Source organism: Natator depressus, chromosome 1 (genome assembly GCF_965152275.1).
Source record: "Natator depressus isolate rNatDep1 chromosome 1, rNatDep2.hap1, whole genome shotgun sequence".
In the NCBI taxonomy this organism is placed as follows: Eukaryota; Metazoa; Chordata; order Testudines; family Cheloniidae; genus Natator; species Natator depressus.
Window position 1 is genome coordinate 55,148,676 of NC_134234.1, and position 19,599 is coordinate 55,168,274.

Sequence of the window (19,599 nt, forward strand, 5' to 3'; positions counted from 1 at the left end):
CCGGGGAGGTGCGTGGGGGTAGCAAGCAGGGGCCTGCGGAGGTGCCGCGCGTGGGGGACACCCGGCCCCAAATATTGGTGGAGCTGGGCCCCTGGGCTCTGAGTATTGCTGGTGCCAAGGCACCACGTGGAGATATAACTCGCCGCCCCTGGGCTAGTTAATATAAAAACTGGTCCTGACGCTCTGTTACACAGATTAACTCACCAAAGCCCACTCCTGAAGCGGGCCGAACATTCCCGACACAGCATGCTGGAACAGGCCCTGAGCAAACAGTGACTCACCTCACATAAGTCAGACCTGCCCTCACTGCAGCAGCTGGGCGGAGGTAACACAGCCAAATGATGCTATTTGAGTAAGCAGGGAAAGTTTAACCACCTACAACGAAATCCTGAACAACTCACTCACTATACTATAGCAATGAACCACACCAGGCTGTCCGTTAGCAGGCTATCTGTGCATGCCATGGGTGTGTCCGCCTCATGCCTTCGGCAACCCACTGCCCTACTAATGCACATCTGATGACATTATTGCGCTATCCTTTTAAATTGTTTTCTTAAAAAAAAAATACCAATGCCTTAAAACATTATGTCTCCTTGCATGCTGAAAAGTAGCTCCTAGTAAAAGGCTCCGCCAAACTAGGCTGGAGAAAGATATAAATATAATTTCTCCCTTCTAATCGGAACATACTGATTGTGAGTTCATTTTCTCTCACTCTCTCATTCTCTCTCTCTCTCTAGCCCTAGCTCAGAGAAGACTCTCTGAACTCTTTGGACCCTTGTCCCTCCTCCTGCCCCCCATTCTCCGGATCCTGGCTGACACTTCCTCAGCAATTTGTTGCCACGCAATCCCTTTATAACTCATATTTTACTGTACAAATGGTGGTCCTGATTCTGCAATGCACAAAGCCTGGACAATCCCATGTGCCTGTGCAGGGCCCCACTGAAGTCAGTGGGGTCTATGAAGGTGTAGAGATCTGCCTGCACATTGTAAATTGCAGGATCTGAGCCTATATTTGGAATATTGAGCATTTCCAAATTTAGCTTTTCACTGGAATGTGGATTACAGGTTACCAGGGGATGAGCTGCTGAAAGGGAAGCCTGGCACTATGAGGACAGGGTAGTTTAAAATTGTCAGGTCTCACTCCCCTACCCCAAACCCTCCCTTTTCAGTCCCCATCTGAGGCTTCTTTTATTTTCTTTGTTTCCTCCATTAATGTATTCCTTCCACCTGTTTTCTCTATACCTCTGAAGAGTCTGTTATTCCAATAAATGGCTGGAGTAAAGAACCTGAGTCAAACTGGCCTGCCTGCCACTGTTTGCATCTCCAGTGTGTGCAGTGACTTCGCTAAAAGCGTTGAACAAGTGCAGCAGTGTCCAATCCCATTTGTTTAATATCCTCTGGTGAAATAAACACACCTATGGAGAAGGTTCTCCAGGAATCAACAGACATGGACAAGTTAATTTCCTTTTTCCTTTTGTTTGCAAAGTATATCTTAATTAAATAGCCATTTTGTTCCATGGGTTTTGTTCTTAATTTATTTGTATCTTGCTGTAGTATCTGTCAACTTGTTTAAGCAAAAATAAAAAGACAACATTTATTAAAGGGAAAGAGCATTACAGTGAAGGAGAGAAGGTAAGAGGTCTTTCACTGGCTTCTACAGGTGTGTAGAATACTGCAACAACAGTTTTTGCAAGTACTCAAATTTGTTAATGAATTGACCACACTAGCAACCCTCTTCTGTTTATTTTCTACAATGCTTTTCTGTTCCTTTCCACACGTTTGTGCAATCTCAAGCTTTCCTGGCACCCATAGTATCAGAAAGCAAATGGCAAAGTCTTGTCTGTGAGGAATCACAAAAACAAATTGTAAACAAGTACTCACTCCAGAATTGCTCGTGCTCTCCTCATCTAATCAGGGAACACAAAAAGCACCACATGACTTATCTGACCAGTTACAACCAATCAACACAGTTCAATAGTGTGATGGGGTGTGTCAATGCCGCACTGGGCAAGCAGGGGTTAACCAGTCACTTTGGACCCAAGAGGCTGCACCCTCTTGCCTCTGCTGCACATGCTCCAGTTGGAGGGAGTAGATAAAAGGGAACATCTCACTCCAGTCCTGGCTGCTGGAGGAGGAAGATGGATGTGTGCTGCTGGCTCCTGCTGAGGTATTGCCAGCCTTCCAGATTACAGAATCAAGTCTCCCTGACTAGATTATGAGGGATTCCTATCTATGGAGGCTGATTGACATGTCAAGCCTCTGCCCGGGAGGACAAGCCCAAAGTGGTCTTAGAGGTAGGAAGTGACCAAGGGAATATATGGGGAGCTGATACTTGAATCCTAAACAAGGAGACTGCAGGCTTCACAGGGCCCTGGGTCAGAACCTGGTGGAGCAGGATGGGCTCAGCACTGACAAGTGCCTATTACTTCTAGAGACCCCAGCTATAAACTAGTTAGTCTGTCCCCTCCCACATGGGGGCTGAAGCCCTGTTTGTGATTGTTTGCCCCAGCCAGGAGGCTCAGGAGCTATAGATGGTTTGTCTGTTCAGTCCCTCCCTGTGGGCCAGAGCCCCTGATTGTTTGTCTGGCCCAGCTGAGAGTCCTGATGACTGTGTGGTGGAGTGTATCAACGCCACACTGGGCAAGCCGGGACACCCACCCTCCAATGGATGCACGGAACCCCATGACGAATAGTAAATTTTAAAGATATGCTGAAAACTGTTTACAACCTAGGTTAAAAAACTTGTGAAACAATTCATTAAATAGTGTTGAACAATAGATGTTAGAGGATAACATGCTCTGCTGGTGGATGGTCCACAAGCAGAAAAAGAGGCTAAATTGACTGGATTCATGATTGAATATAAATTATTCATTGAGCACTGCTCTTTTCAGTGCTCTATAAAATAAAATCTGTCCAATTTCCTCTGTGTCACACTATCATTTCCATTTGCTTTCCCGGGGGGGGGGGGGTGTATTGGACAAAACAATGACATCAAAGCACTTTCTATTAATTAAAAAGGAATGCATGCTCACAAGTCAAGCCATAGGATTTCCCTCCTGCCCCAAACAGCTGGAACCTGGTTTCCATTATTGCTTTTATTATAAACCAACAGGTTTTGCAGCTCTTCTCTCACACCCCCGCCCTACAGTGTTGCAATGAGTCATTCAGATCACCAGTTTCTCAACACTTAAAGTACTTGTTTCATCTTCTTCATTTGAACCAAAATATCCAGGCAGGTCAATCATCCATTGCTCCGATTCCGTTAAGCCAAAAGAATTATTATTGTAAAAGGCAAATTCAGGGTCTGTGGGGAAGCTCTGGCATTTGTCCTTTCTGTACTGGAGAGGGCTTAGAGCACTGCCTCGCTGGTAATTATCTTTCAGGGTTGAGATGGGTTCTTTCCTCAAAGCCCCTCGATAGTTTGGCGAAGGGCCCCTCCTACTTCTGTTTGGCTCTGGTTTGTCAGCTCCTGCTACTTGGCCTGCAGGCTGACGGTCACTGATCAGATCCGGCCTCCTTACTGGAGGGCCCCCTTTGTGGCGGTATTTTGTGCCATAGCTCAGTGGTTCACCAGTTAACAGAGTGCAAGGAGACTGGTCAAACTTTTCAGAACTTGGATCAGCATCTTTAGATGTCGGCCGGGACTTGTCTTCCAGTGCCTGACCCCAAGTTCTGGTCCTGGAGCTATAAAGAGGAATCTGCCGTGAGGTAAGAGTGGACATGCTCCGTTCCCTATAGGGCCTGACCTTTTTAGTTTCATGGAAACTGGCTGTTCTTCTGAACTGTGGGTTTCTGTGACAGCCTCTCTCCAATGGCTCCCCTTTGTTATCTTGATATTTCAGGTGAGCTCGTCTAATGAGGGTCTGACTAGGGCTTCTTACAGGATTGGCCTGTGACAGTACAGAGTCCCCCCTAGAATTAGATTTTTCCCTAGGGAATTTGAGATGACTGACTGGCTGATCCAGAAATGGAGATTTGATCCTGAATTTGTGTGCAGCAGACTCCTCCTGGTTTTCTGTGCCCAGGGGAAGCACAGCTGTGGCATCGATAACTGTGTCAGTCAGAGGCGTCTGAGATACATGATACACCTTTGTGGTTTCAGTCAGGCCTTTCTTCTTCATCTCTTTCAGCTGTTGCTGTGCAAGGCGATAGCTGAAAATTGGAGGGATTATTTTTTGAGCATTTGACTGAAAACTGTCACTGACAGAGGCGTCGTCTTCTTGAGCAAACTGAAGGCTCTTCCTGCAGGTCAAAGGTATGTTAACAGGCTCTCCAGCATGCACTGGAGGCGCTTCGCTGCCCTCGGAAAAGCTCCCCCGTTGCTTGCCGGCTTGACAGATGTTTTCTTCATCTGAGTTTTTGTGGAAGCTGGGTGAATGGACAGAGTTACAGCGCACAGAGGTGCTGCACTTCTGAGCTCTGCAGAGCTTCCTCCACAGGGTGATGAGAACAGTGGCTAGGATTATGAACAAGCACAAGGAGATGCCAGTGATGGTGACTACATTATTAGCTTTCTGGTCCTCTTGGTGCTGTACAGAAGGAGGGGGTGTATGCTTTATAACTGTAACAAAGAGTGAACACATTCTGTTAGCAACGTTGCATTTTCACTGGACATCTGGAGTTTTAGATAAGATACTTCACAATTAAGAAAGAAAATCAATGAATAAAATACATTAAATTGTCTATTTGCCAGCATGTCCCTTGCTCACGTCTGTCTTCGGAGAAAAGCGGATAAACTTTGGTTTGCGGCAGCAAATCCACCTACTTTATATTGAGGGCGCTGCAGACTTGCCTACCTTTTTAAACTTCATTTGCTTACCTACCTTTGCTAGTCTCACCTCTTTTCATGATGCCAGAAGAATATTTTATACACCTGGCCCTAATGTTAGGTTTGAGTTTCACAAATCCAGTGAGAAGTTTTTTGCAAGAGTTGGTAGGGTTTCTATGAAAGGAGCAACCACATAGAGGCAGTGTGACCAGCTGGAGGGGATGTCAGGCTCTGCCATTGGTCTGCTAGCTGACCTTGGGCAAGTCACTGAGGCACGGGTAGTGACGTTTCCCCATCTGTAAAATAGTGATAAAGATACTTGCCCTTTTTGGAATAGCACTTGGAAATCTACAGATGAAAAGTGCTATCCAGGAGTTAACAATTTGCTACTGGAATTGATATATTAGGTCAGCCTAGTGGCTGATTTTAGGGTTTGTGAAAGGTATTTGTTCCCCTCATGCCAAGCAGATCCCCAGTGTGAAAGGTAAGTGGCTTGACAGCCCTGAGGTCTGAAGAGAAGACGGACAGCATAAGCAGTGGCAGCACAAGTTTCCCCACCTTGCCCTGAGAATGTTTCTCAGACTCTCACCCAGCGTTTCACCTCGGAGTCAGACAACTGAGTATTCTCCATGCCCGTTCAGTTCTGGGCTAAGAAGGGGTCTTGGGTTTTTTGGTATTGATATTTGTCTGTTATGAACTGGAGATGGACTTTCAAGAGAAATCCTGGTAACAATACTTTGCACAGCTATAGTGAGGTTCTCAAAGCATTTTACAAACATTAATTAGGCCTCACAGCACACCTGGACAAGTATTATACCCATGTTATCAAAGAATAAACCAAGGTGCAGAGAGACTGAGTGATTTTGCCCAAAGTCACCAGCAAATCAATCAGAGAACCCCAAAATCCTGGCTCTAAATCTAGTTTTCCAGCCATTAGACATTACTCCTTTTCTAGTTTCTATCTAGCTTAGCTTTCTATTTAGTGTCTGTTATCATGGTGTTCAAACACTAATGTTTAGTGGCCTATAAGAAAGTTTTCTGATGGTAAGGTTCAATTGTTACTGCCCAGACCTGGACAGAAATCAGTGATCTAAAAGTGAAAGGCTCAGGTATCCCTTTACCAGCCCCTCACCCCATCCAGTATCCATTCTACACAGTTACATGTATGTTATGGAGTGTCCACCATATAAATTCCCAGAATGCTTTTCAGTGTTCCACAATGACGGCTCAACTAACTGCAGTGTACATGCAGAATTCATAGCTGCAGTCACCAAACCACATGTATACTCCCGAATTCAGGAAAACACTTTTTCCTTCCCACGCCCTTTGTAAAATGCCACCTGGATAATTAGCTTGTTGTTATACCATATTTTTGGCTCAACAGATCCATAAGGAATGCACCTGCAGTGTGGCATGGTCACTCATTCAGGAAGTCTAGCAGTTCATTTTAATAACTTGTACATTCATTTCCAGATGTAAAGTCAAAAAAGCTGTACTCAGTTGGTCACTAGAGGCTCACTGTCCAAGTAGCACTACAAAATTCTTAGTCGCACGGTGGGAGGTGTGGGGAAAGATGATGCCATCAGAAGAGAAACAAGACAAGAATTTGGCTAAGTGTGACTGTGGCTGTGATTGAAACCCCTGGAGTTACTCTAGATTTATACCAGTGGAAAAGAGAAGAATCTGGATCTGAATGTTTTAGTTGTTCGTTTTTTTTCCTTCTCTCCTCACTTTCTTTTCTCACTGCTGTTTGTTGATCTTTTCTATTTATTTCTGCTTCCCCTCTTCAGCCCTTCCACCAGGGTTCCAACCCTCTGTGCTGGCTTCTGTTACACTTGCTCCATCTACTGGACTAACGAATACAAATACAATAATGCTGAAACAGACTCTCCTAGATGGACCAGAGGCACAGCAGAGGATGGTCTGACGCTATTATTTACAGAACCAAGTCAGCAGTACCCAGAGCTGGAGCACAATGTGAAAACATCTTTTAAATTCTACACAAGATTAAATAATTCAGGCATAATTCTGTAGTGGCATAAATCTGATTTTGGAGCAGGAAGATCAGAAAACAGGTGTAAAGGTAATTTGGCAGGGATGCAGTAAGCCAGTATAACTTGCATAGCTGAGACATTCTGTGGGTATACAAAATGGGTGCACATTGATTTATGCACAGAGGGGAAGAGTGGCAGCAGGAACAATGTTTCAATGTTGATAAATGCAACGTAATGCACACTGGAAAACATAATCCCAACTATACATATAAAATGATGGGGTCTAAATTAGCAGTTACCACTTAAGAAAGAGATCTTGGAGTCATTGTGGATAGTTCTCTGAAGACATCCACTCAATGTGCAGCAGCAGTCAAAAAAGCAAACAGAATGTTGGGAATCATTCAGAAAGGGATAGATAATAAGACAGAAAATATCTCGTTGCCTCTATATAAATCCATGGTATGCCCACATCTTGAATACTCTGTGCAGATGTGGTCGCCCCATCTCAAAAAAGATATATTGGAATTGGAAAAGGTTCAGAAAAGGGCAACAAAAATTATTAGAGGTATGAAACGGCTACCACATGAGGAGAGATTAATAAGACTGGGACTTTTCAGCTTGGAAAAGAGACAACTAAAGGGAGGGGGGGGAACATGATAGAGGTCTACAAAATCATGACTGGTGTGGAAAAAGTAAATAAGGAAGTTTATTTACTCCTTCTCATAACACAAGAACTAGGAGTCCCCAAATGAAATTAATAGGCAGCAGGTTTAAAACAAACAAGAGGAAGTATTTCTTCACACAACGCACAGTCAACCCGTGGAACTCCTTGCCAGAGGATATTGTGAAAGCCAAGACTATAACAGGGTTCAAAAAAGAAAGGTCCATCAATGGCTATTAGCCAGGATGGACAGGGATGGTGTCCCTAGCCTCTGTTTGCCAGAAGCTGGGAATGGGCAACAGGGGATGGATCACTAGATAATTATCTGTTCTGTTCATTCCCTCTGGAGCACCTGGCGTTGGCCACTGTTGGAAGACAGGATACTGGGCTAGAGGGACCTTTGGTCTGACCCAGTATGGCTGTTACGTTCTAAAGGAAGTGTAGCAGATGACTGTTACACTTGGGAGAGTGGGAATCAATAATCTGGGTTTGCAGGCCCAGATAAAAATGCTAAGGGCTGACTAACAGGAAGTACTTGGGGTCTGGTGCTGTCAGGTACCATATGGCGCGCTCTCTCTCTATATATCTATATATGGCTATACATACGGTTAATATATTCTCAATCTGTTCCACACAAACTTCTGGTTTTATCATATTTGAAATAAATTTTCATTATTGGCAGTATATATATATTTCATATATATTTTGAAATACATTAAAAATCTCTCTCCTCTGTTCAGAAGCTAGTGATAAAGCTGGACTGTCTGTGTGACTCTTTACTGGCTTCCTTTGCCTGAGCAACTGTGACAGACTGAGCCAGCCCAGATTCATCCCTATTGTGACCAGTGACCTCTCCTGCAATACTCAACACCAATACTCCCTTCCTTGTTGGCAGATGTGATGCCAACGTGGAATCCACCTTCATGGTATGAGTGTCCCTGGACCAGCCATTCTGCCTGTATCTCTCTATCCCCAGCAAACACACAGATGGACAGTACTGCATAGGTTTTCATCAGCCAGTTGGTGGAATTTACTCCAGGGATCCTGGCCACAATGTAGTCAATGGGAGTTTTCCATTGACCTGAATGTGGCCAGGATTTCATCCCCAGTGAATAAGAAGTCACAAGAACTGGTTTAAATGCTTTAGTTTCTCAAACCTATTATAGTATGCATTTTGTTTTTTTCCAGAGAAAGCAGACACATGTCAAGGAGAAAAGCTCTAAAGAAAGCAGGACCACATACTAGAACATTCCTCTAGAGAGCACAGCGAAGTCTCTTTCGGTGTCCCAACACAGCCTGGTTTTGCTGGCAGCGATGTAAGACATTCTCTGTGTCGCTCACGGACACCATCCCCACAGGTCACACTGCAAGGACTCCAGGGCTGCCACAGGCTCCATGTTTCTGTGGATACATGAGATCACAGCAATGAGGAATGCAGCCAGACTCATTTCATCTTATAGCAAACCTTTCAACTATCCCTCCTTTATATAAAAACTAATGGTTTTTATATAAACGGGGGGAGGGATAGCTTAGTGGTTTGAGCATTGGCCTGCTAAACCCAGGGTTGTGAGGTCAATCCCTGAGGGGGCCATTTAAGGCTCTGGGGCAAAAATTGGGGAGTGGTCCTGCTTTGAGCAGGGGGTTGGACTAGATGATCTCCTGAGGTCCCTTCCAACCCTGATATTCTATGAAATAATCAGCCCCAACTCTGCAATTATAACCCTGCAAAGTAAATAGCTACCGGGGCCTGCGCCTGCTCCCATCAGAGACAGGGGCCATGCTTCCATCACCTCCCGTGCCAGCAGGATTGCACTCCTACTCTGTTAACTAAGGCCAGCAGGATATGCCTTGTACAACAGCAAACAGAAATGAATCCACAAGTCTTTCTAATGGCTTAGCAGTTTAGGCATTTATAGGGTCCAGTTCCTACCTTGTGTATGCTGGTTTTACATTAGCATCACTATTGATTTCAGTGGGGTTACCCCTGATTTATACTGCTGGGAGAGGAGTCTGAGGCCCAAAGGGATGATTGAAAAAGCAGTGTTGGTTTCTCTCCTGTTATCTTCATAGCACACAAATTATGTTATTGAACCACTAGTTTAACAGTTTTTTAGAAGTCCTAATCTTTTATTGTTTGAGGGGGCACTCAATAAGGAGTTTTAGGATGAAAATTTAAGTTTTTTTTTTTAAGGGGGCAAGGTTCAAGGAAGAATGAATGCATTTTCATTATTTTAAATGCAACGAAAGCCGTTTTTTGTTTGAATTTCAATATCCTCTTGCTGTGTTCATAACTCAAACTTTACAGCACTGAGAATCCAGAAGCTGAAAGTGACCGTGCCTGCCAACTTTTGAATGCTATAAATAACATTAGGAAAGAAAAATACAACACCCTTAAACGCCAATAAAATTCATTAGTCCTGGTGTGATTACTTTGGAGAGACAGAACAATGTGTGATAGATCTCTTGGGATTGTCCCCATTAAATATTAGTTGGCTTATAGGAACTGATTTGAAATGGACCAGAAATAAAACCATTAAACTGACTATTTTCATTATTTAGGAGGAGTAAAATGCAAAAAATAAAACAACATAAATGATGGGAAAGTAAGTTAGGGTTTTTTTAATTCTCTGTAATAATTCTGGTGTTGCTATTACTAATACAGGTCATGAAATTTGGTTTTAATTACATGATTCTTAACCTCATAGTGTCCCTATGACTCTTGCTTTAACCCCTGATTCATGAACTGTTTACACAAATCTAAAAAATGTGGTTGTATGACAGAGATGAAGGTTATGGTACATTAGGTGTGGTATTGTTCATGCTGTGTTATTACTTGCAGAGGACCAAAGGGGAAAAATGCAACTGTATTTAAATATGAGGCTTTTAACTGCTTTGGGCCCCAATCCTGCAAATACTTGCAAACATGCCAACATCAGTAAATGTACACAGGTGAGTAGTCCTATTGAACTCAGGGATTACTTACATGCTTGAAGTTACTCACATGCATAAATGATTGGAACCTTAGGTTATCAGCTTACTCTCTTTTATATGCCTCTGTGACAAGTGTATCATGCATGTGTGCGATACACCTTGGTTTTACCCCTGTTAATCTCATTCAGTTATAGGACCAGATACTGCAAGATGTTGAGCTCCCCAATTGCTGTTCACTTTAGTGGGAGATGAGGGTCAGATCACATGATCAGGCTCAGCGACTAAATAAAATACACACTTTAAATCAAAGATATTTTCTAATTTCAGGCCCTCTCCTGTAAGGTATCAATTCTCCTCATCTCTGCAATGATTTCAGTAGGAGCCGAGAGCACACAACTCCTTACAGAAGACACTTGGGTCTGAATCCACAAAAGGACCAGGGTATTGCAATGCTGCACTTCACAACACTCTACTTTTAGGCACCTAGAAAATCACAGGAAGGACAAGGTAATCTGAAAAACCTGAGTTAAGTGCTCAGGTTCTCCATACAATGAACTGGGAGAGACAGGTTTCAGAGTGGTAGCCATGTTAGTCTGTATCAGCAAAAACAATGAGGAGTCCTTGTGGCACCTTAGAGACTAACTAATTTATTTGGGCCTAAGCTGTTGTGGGCTAAAACCCTCTTCATCAGATGCATAGAGTGAAAAATACAGAGGAAGGCATCAACACACAGCACATGAAAAGATGGGAGTTGCCTTACCAAGTTCGGGGGGGTCAGTGCTAACGAGCCAATTCATTTAATGTGGAAGTGGGCTATTCTCAACAGTTGACAAGAAGGGGTGAATAACAGGGGAGGAAAAATCACTTTTGTAGTGCTAATGAGGCAAATGTAATCAAGGTGGCCCATTTAAAACAGTTGACAAGAAGGTGTGAGTATCAGCAGGGGGAAATTAGTTTTTGTAGTGACAGACACCTTAGAATGCAATCTGTAAAAGCCAGCCTGCGAGGCAAGGAGCTGCCTACAGTAGCTAATGGGGAAATGCTGACAAGATGGGTGTTTCCTAAACCCCTCCCCTCTCATGGGGTTAGATGACTAATTCCAGGCTGTAGCGAGGCACCTATCTGTGCTGGCGATTCCCAACCAGGAACCTCTCTCCTGGAGTCAGGTGGGTTTAGTGTCTAAGCTGCTTCTTGCCAGAATGAGTGAGGTGCCTGCCTCATGCCACATAAGATGGCTGGAAGAGGTGGTGATACTGGTGCCACCCACCTTGCTGTTTTAGCCCCATGGTGAGAGCACTCACCTGGGATGTGGAAGACACAGGTTCAATTCTCCCTCTGCCTGAGGAGGAGAATGCTTTTGAACAGAGGTCTCCCTCCCTCCCTCCATCTCTTGGGAGCCTTCTCTAATGACTGAGCTAGGGGATATTCTGATATCAGGCCCCCTCCATCTCCCCTGCTGAAGCTCTTCCGTTGTATATAAAAGCTTAGCATTGGGCCAGAGACAGAATGAGTCTAGAGTCTTGTGGATAGGGCACCCACCTGGGGAGGGGGTAACCCCCAAAATCCAGCCCCCCTTCTTCCAAAGACTAATCATTTATCCAAAGTGGAACAGCTTCAACAGGAGAGATTGAGGGAGCACCCCATAAGACTGCCCCATAGCTCAGTGGTTAGAGCACTCTTATGGGAGACCTCTGTGCAAATCATTTCTCCCACACAGGCAGAGAAAGGAATTGAACTTGTCTCCCATAGCCAGGCTGAGCGTTCTAACAAGTGGGCTAAAAGCAGGGGTGAAAGTAAGTCTAGAGACTTACCAGTACGGGGCTGGGCTGGGGCTGGCTCTGGCTCTGGCCCCTGGAAGGGACGGGGCTGGGGGAGGTCAGAGCCAGCCTCGGCCCATTCTGTACCGGCAAGTGCCTCCTTCCCCCTCCCTGGGGTAACAGTAGCAGCCGGGGGCTCTGGCAGCGGTTTAAAGGGCCCAGGGCGGTAGCGGCGGCCGGAGCCCTGGGCCCTTTAAATAGTCTCCAGAGCCCCCGCCACCGCTTCCCCAGGGCTCCGGCAGCAGGGCTCCGGGGACAGGGCTCTGGCTGCCACTACCGCCCCGGGCCCTTTAAATCGTTCCCGGAGCCCTGCTGCCGGAGCCCTGGGGAAGCGGCAGTGGGGCTCCGGGGACGATTTAAAGGGCCCAGGGCTTGGCCGCCGCTACTGCCCCGGGCCCTTTAAATCGCCGCCCCAGCCCCGCCACCACTACCCCAGGGCTCCGGCAGCGGGTCTCCGGCAGCAATTTCAAGGGCCAGGGGCTCCAGCTGCTGCTGGGAGCTGCAGGCCCTTTAAATTGTGCCTGGGGAAGTCGATCCACCCCAGTATGGCGCACCAGCTCTTGCCGGTACGCTGTACCAGGGTACACTGACTTACTTTCACCTCTGGCTAAAAGTTACAAGGTGGGGAGGCAGTGGCCCCACCACCTTCTTCAGCCAGATTTTGAATGGGACCTGTCTACCAGATTGGGCCTTACGAGTGAGAGAGTTGGAGGAACACCCATCTTTCCCCCAGTTTATGAATCGCTCTGGGGCTTAGATATGAGATAGGTGTACCCACACCTAGAGTGGGGCAGCAGTACACATGACCAGAGGTAGAAACTTAGGTGGTGGGGAACTTTTACAGCAGAAATTTAGGTGCCAAGTGAGTTAGGCACCTACAGGTTAGGTGGCAGCCTAGTGGGTGTTTTGTGAATCGCAGTGAAGCCTAAAACCAGGGCATAGGCACCTAAGTCTGGGGTTCAGGCTCCTAAGTACCTTTGTGGCTCTGGGCCTAAGCACCTTGCAGGTTTGGAGCTCACAATAATCAAAAAGTCTCTCATGGGAGGAAATTACCCAGCTTCTGTGAAAGATAATAGTTTTAAGCTTCGAATCCTTCCTTACAATCTACTAGAATTACAAAAAACAAAGGAAAAAAGAAAGTAAAGCACAACTTATTTTTCTCCATGGACACAAAATCATTAAGACAAATGGATCTAAAGAGCCAGGGGAAAATGTTTACTACAGAAGAAGACACAGACTGTAAACTAACTGTTAAATGTGAATTTTTAATGTAAAATTGGGGAGCCTATCAACATGCAGGTGTTTAACTGATGAGTTAGACAATTTGAAACACACTGGCAATTTGGGAGTCATGAAAAACAAACACAAGTGAGTGACTGTTTTAATTGTTTTGTGTAGCATCTCTCTCCAATTGTGTGTTTCATTCTCAACTTGCAATGGGACGCTATAATATAGCATGTTACCCAACAGAACAATCAACTCAGATTAATTTCCCCCCCCCCCAAAATGACCCCTCTAAAAATTCCACATTCAGTGCTCTTGCAAAGTTATTGCAAGAAGTTAAGGGCTGTCCATATTAGTACATCACAGCAGACGTATAAAAAATTTATCTGGAATATGGAGAGTAAGGACCTGCTCCTTCTCTTATTGATGTAAATGGGAACAGGATTGGGCCCTAAGAGACTTGTAAAGCAGGCATAGTTTTGTAGTAATGGAGCAGTCTTGCGCATAAGATCTCTTTTCTAATACTGTCATAACTGGTTACTTTGAATTAATCTGCAAATTCTATTTTTATCCCAATTAAAACCACATCAGCTAAATGTGTCAGATATGGATTCAGGTTATAAAACTAGATGGTTCTCAGATCTTCCTAGGGATTAGAACACTCACAGAATAAGGGGGTCTGATTAATATAATCTTACTTACTCAGGGACCTGGTGGAACAAATTTTGATGGAACTTTACCCGTGTCTCATCCTTTCCCTAGATACTGCTCTTCTGCTCCCTTCCCTTGGTAACTACTGCCCCTTCTTATGGTGGCTCTCCTCCTGTTCCCTTTCACCCTTCTTTGGTAGCAGCTGTACTTTCAAGGTGCTACTAACCACCTTCTCCTTACCCCTTTGTATTGCTCACTAAGAACACTAGGGATCAAAATTGAGCCCTGATGTAAGAAAGCACAACTCTCATTGGATTTAATGGGAATTGCATGCAGGCTGAACTTCATCCTCAGGTATAACTAAGTGTAATGGGGTGAAATTAAGACCAGAAAGGTCAAGAAAACCTTCCCAATGATGAGTGCTATTGATACTATTTTTGATTATTTTTAGTAGAGTAAAGCCCAGAAACTTCAAATGGGATCAGGACTAGAACATGGAATATTCTCTCAAGCAAACTGGTGAAAGCCTTGCTGCTTGGGACATTTTAAAAGAGTACTGGACAAAACACAGGAGAACACAGTGAAGAGAACAAACTTGCGGCGATCCAGGTAATGCATACAGTGGCCTAACAGGAATTTTGTATCTCACACTTCTATGGTATAGAACCAAACTAGATAGATAGATTAGCTGGATGATTTTACTAAAATCAACAGAGAAGCAGTTAACTTTTGACATTTAAGGTGCTATCATTAAGCTTCAGAGTTAGCACCCCATTGAGATGAATAGTCAGAGTAGCCACACCCATCTGAGCTATTGTCTCACGGCCCCTCTCTCTGCAGGTTTAGGAAAACTGCACAACATTGGTTCACATTTAAAAGGTTTATTTCACAACCTTAGACGGGATAGACTTTTTTTTAAACAAACGCTGACATTGTTTAAAAATGGATGGGTCTGAGATGGGAGTACTGGAATGGCATTTTGGTCTGTTCAGGGTTACCTAGAGACCTGTATTTACTACTCAGAGGATGTACGAGGAACTCCCTCTTCACAGGCATCACTAATGCTCTTGGGTGCCACAGCATAAGAGATGCATTCTGTGCCCTTCCACCCATAATGCAGCACAAGGTGACCTAATCTCCTTGGTATGGGGTCCAGGATCTCAAAGCCAAATCTGTGCTCAAACTGCCCATTGGGCCAGAATCACAAAAGGATAATAGGTTACTCTATTTCTTCTTCTACATCTTACAAAAGAAAAATATTAACACATCTGTCTTTATTTCACAAATGCAGTCTGTCATGGGATCAAGGTCTTTAGACACAACACAATCCCAAGCCAGGCTGAAGCACAGCCAGATCATTCAGGAGAGGGGCTTCATGACAAAGTTCTGACTTGGAATGCCACTCCAGCTCATGCAGAAGCAGCAAAGATTTCCATCTTTGTACTGTCTTCAGATGGCTGCACCCTTCGCAGAATAACTTGTGCATCTAGAATGCTGCCATGGGCCTTTGAAGTCCTGCAGACACTGCCACAAAGTCAGATGTCCTGCAGTCTAATTAATTTGAAGTTGACATTTTATTTACAGTTACGTGGTATAGGGTTGCTTTTATCTGCTCTGTACAAGTAACTTGTCAGGATTTATGTAAGTGACTTTCTTCACATGTGTAGCCTGATTCTTTCTGCTGGAGCTCGTAAACACATTACTATAGTGAAAGCAAAGGCTACAAAGCAAATTGCAGGGAGTCATAACTTAAAGTGAATCCCACAAAATAAAACAGAAATAATGGGCACTGGAATGTATTTGTGTCATATTGTAGGTATCTGTCTGACTCAATACTTATATAGACCACAGAACTGTAGCATCCAAGCACCTAGGTAGGGGAAAGAAATATAAATAATCTTTCTCCTTCTTCTAGCTATAGAAGAATTGCCTTGATTAATGTATGAATTTTTTAAATGTTTTGTGTGTGTCAGAAACAGAGTAATGAGGGAAACTGAAGTTGATGAGATGAGTTTTCCATGCAGTGAGCGTAGAAGTAATTTTCATGCTATACACTGGTAACTGAAAAGTTAGTAGTTTTACTTCATTCTGTTTTGTAGGTTTTAAAACAGCATAGCAGCACAAATGTAATTAAGCCACAGACAGTATAGCATCTCCTTACTTTATGAAGGACTGAAATTATAAAGCTCGTGTTAATTTTAGAGACTGTCAATCTATGAGGAGCTCTAAAATTCCAGTTTTGTCACTTCAACGCACAAGAGAAGACAGAGGAAACATTCGTTCAAGAGACTGTTAAAATTAGGGATGGGCCAGAATCGGAAGCTCTAATCTAAAACACTTTGAATTTTGTGGGAGTGACAATTGGTTATACCCCTGGATTTGAATCTGACCTATGAATTTGATTCCAGGTCAGGTCCAAAACTAGAACGATCTCATTTTCACATTGTGGACTAGGGTCAACAGAAACTGCACCATAGCTCATGAGAATGGAGTGGCATCTGTCCCTGGGTTATCCTTGAACATAAACCACCCTCAAAACCCCATCCCCATCTAAACACCACCCCCATCTAAACACCACCTCCTTAGCCAGTCTCTAGTTACAACTGCCCTCCATGAATCAGTAGTGATTTTGACACTCACCTCTCCCCTCCATGATACTGTGAGCACTACCAAACCTGGGATTCCAATCTACCATTCCCAACTGAAAGACTGCCAAAGAAACCTATGAGCTATGCACCCAGGAGAGAGTTCTTCCATTATGGCCAAATCCTGATCACATTAGCAAAACTCCCAGTAATTTCAAATGGGCACGAAATTGGCCCCTAGCTACTATAGCAGTTTCTCATGTAATTCTTTGCGATTACCAGATTTTAGTTCCTATTGGGACTAGATATCCAGATAATCCACTGGCATGGCAGGTTTGGACTTGTGGTTAGAGTACCTCTAATGTAGTGGTGACATTAAACCATTGCAGTACCACCTGTTATCAACCATCCTGGTGTATCTGTTCACACACAAACTAAATTTTATTCCATCAGCAGTTAATCATGACTTATTTTGTCTGGTGCTATGAGACTCAAAAAGCTACAACTTCATCAATCCAGGTTATCATCCTTATTGACAATATAGAAGGATGGTCATTTTCCTACAGGGTTTCTAATTAAAGACAGAAAATGTCAATACAAACCTATATTCCTTCGGATCACCATACATTCCTTAACTCTTGGGGGCGACTGGCTTTGGCTTGAAATGTCAAAAAATTCAAAGCAATATTTATTTTTCCCCATGTCAAACAAAGTGCAGTTAAATTCTGTTCTGTTGCTCCCTGGGCGTAGGACATTTTCATCTAGCCACATCGTTCTTTCACCAGGACGTCTGAGAGCTTCCTTATACACAGCAACCTTCCCATTGATGGCCATGCATGGAGGGGAGACAATAAACACCAGAATGGATGACTTGCACATCACTTCTGGTGCCACCACTAGTTTGTATCCAAATTTGTGGATGAGGTCTATGGGCCCTGTTGAGGCGATGACTGAGTTGGTCTCTAATGATTTCAGTAACACAGTGACATACATGTCTTGATCAATAGGTGGGCAGTCAAACTCCACCCACTGGGATCCAGAGACAAAGATTCCTTTGGTAGTTCGCATTCCCAATGCCTCATCAGAGCTTAATCTTCCTAGTTCATAAAGGCTGTTGGTGAATATCACGTCCAATGAAACCACTCTCTCATTCATAGCACACAGTTGTTTGTTCGTGAAAAGTCCAACCTGAAGGAAACTCCTGAGTGCCTCAGAGGTCCTGTTCAAGTCAATGTGAAATACAGGCCATTCCACACTTAGGAGGGTGCTCCCACCCTTCCAGTGAATTTCAGTGCCATTATCAATCTCAGAGATCATTCTGAACCAATAGTCCCCAGCACTCTTGAAATAGAAACATTCAAACCCTACCATTCCCCGTGACTGGCTTGGTGGAAGCTGTTTTTTTGCAATCGTCCGGTTGGTGCTGGCATCCAGCAGTAGGATGGATACATTCTTTGCTGTCACATTACCATTGACAAAGTACTGAAAATCAACAGACACTGTGTCGTTACTTAAGGCTACATGACGTGGTCGCTCCAAGAGGAGATATTCCATTTCACCAAGAACTGAAAGAAAACAGTTTCACAAAACTGTTAATAAGCAAAAAGAAAAGTGAATACCACACATTTCATTAATATTATGGACAATCAGCTGCTTTAAGAAGTGGTGCCCCATCCTTTCAAAGCAAATGAATCAATTTAGTCGAGTAAGACCTTGGCTATACCAACTGGCGCTCACCCCTTTCCATTCATGCAGAGCTGTGGTTTGGAGCAAATCAAGCTCCATCAGAAATTACAGTGTGCACAACGGGAAGAGCAGAGAACATGAGTCACACAAGCCTGAAGTATCAGTGCAGGTGATGTCTAGCAGCAATTGGAAACCACTGCTTTACAATTAATAATCATTTTATTTATAAAGCTTAATTACAGGACAACCTTTCAGAAAAGATCCCTTAAAAATTCATATCTTAGTTATGAAGGCCTTTTGTAGTTCCCAACTTTAAAATCTATCAAGCAAAAGTAATTTGAGGTCCTGCTTCTGAATTATCCTTCTTTATCTTTTATTCAAAATCAAGATCTCTCCCAGCTACACAATGTCCTGCTGCTGTTCCACTTACTTTTACTATAATGAAAAAAAAAATAGAATTGGAGTTTCTAAAAGCAGAAGTGTAGAAAATACCACCCAAGTTATACAAATTAACAATACTATATGATGCTTTTTGAAGCCACCTTTCATACTGCTAGTTTACAAATCTTTCATAGAATCATAGAAGTGTAGCATTGGAAGGGACCTCAACAAGTCTTCTAGTCCAGTCCCCTGCACTCAAGGCAGGACTAAGAATTATCTAGACCATCCTGACAGGTGTTTGTCTAACCTGCTCTTAAAAACCTCCAATGACAGAGATTCCACAACCGCCCTAGGCAATTTATTCCAGTGCTTAACTACCCTGACATTTAGGAAGTTTTTCCTAATGTCCAACCTAAACCTCCCTTGCTGCAATTTAAGCCCCTCACTTCTTGTCCTATCCTCAGAGATTAAGAACAACAATTTTTCTCCCTCCTCCTTGTGAAAAACCTTTCATGTATTTGAAAACTGTTATCATGGCCCCCCCTCAATCTTCTCCAGACTGAACAAACCCAGTTTTTTCAATCCTCCCTCATAGGTCATGTTTTCTAGACCTTTAATCATTTGTGTTTCTCTCCTCTGGATTTTCTGTAATTTTTCCACATCTTTCCTGAAATGTGACACCCAGAACTGTACACAATACTCCAGTTGAGGCCTTATCAGTGGGGAGAAGAGCAGAAGAATTACTTCTTGTGTCTTGCTTACAACACTCCTGCTAATGCATCCCAGAATGATGTTTGCTTTTTTTTGCAACAGTGTTACACTCTTGACTCATTTAGCTTGTGATCCACTATAACCCCCAGATCCCTTTCCATAGTACTCCTTCCTAGGTAGTCATTTTTCA

General features: G+C 43.7%; 1 protein-coding gene across 1 annotated transcript in view; it reads right to left on the minus strand.

Moving 5' to 3' along the window:
• Positions 1-1,235: 1,235 nt before the first annotated feature.
• The window catches only part of THSD1 (thrombospondin type 1 domain containing 1), a 34,791-nt gene continuing 16,427 nt past the window's right edge, over positions 1,236-19,599 (minus strand). Inside the window, exons 4-6 of the mRNA XM_074960080.1 lie at positions 17,234-18,196; positions 8,666-8,824; positions 1,236-4,561 (exon numbers count right to left, since the gene is read on the minus strand). Coding sequence (XP_074816181.1) covers positions 3,165-4,561; positions 8,666-8,824; positions 17,234-18,196 — 2,519 coding nt within the window. The 3' untranslated portion in view covers positions 1,236-3,164. The remainder of the gene's footprint in view (positions 4,562-8,665; positions 8,825-17,233; positions 18,197-19,599) is intronic.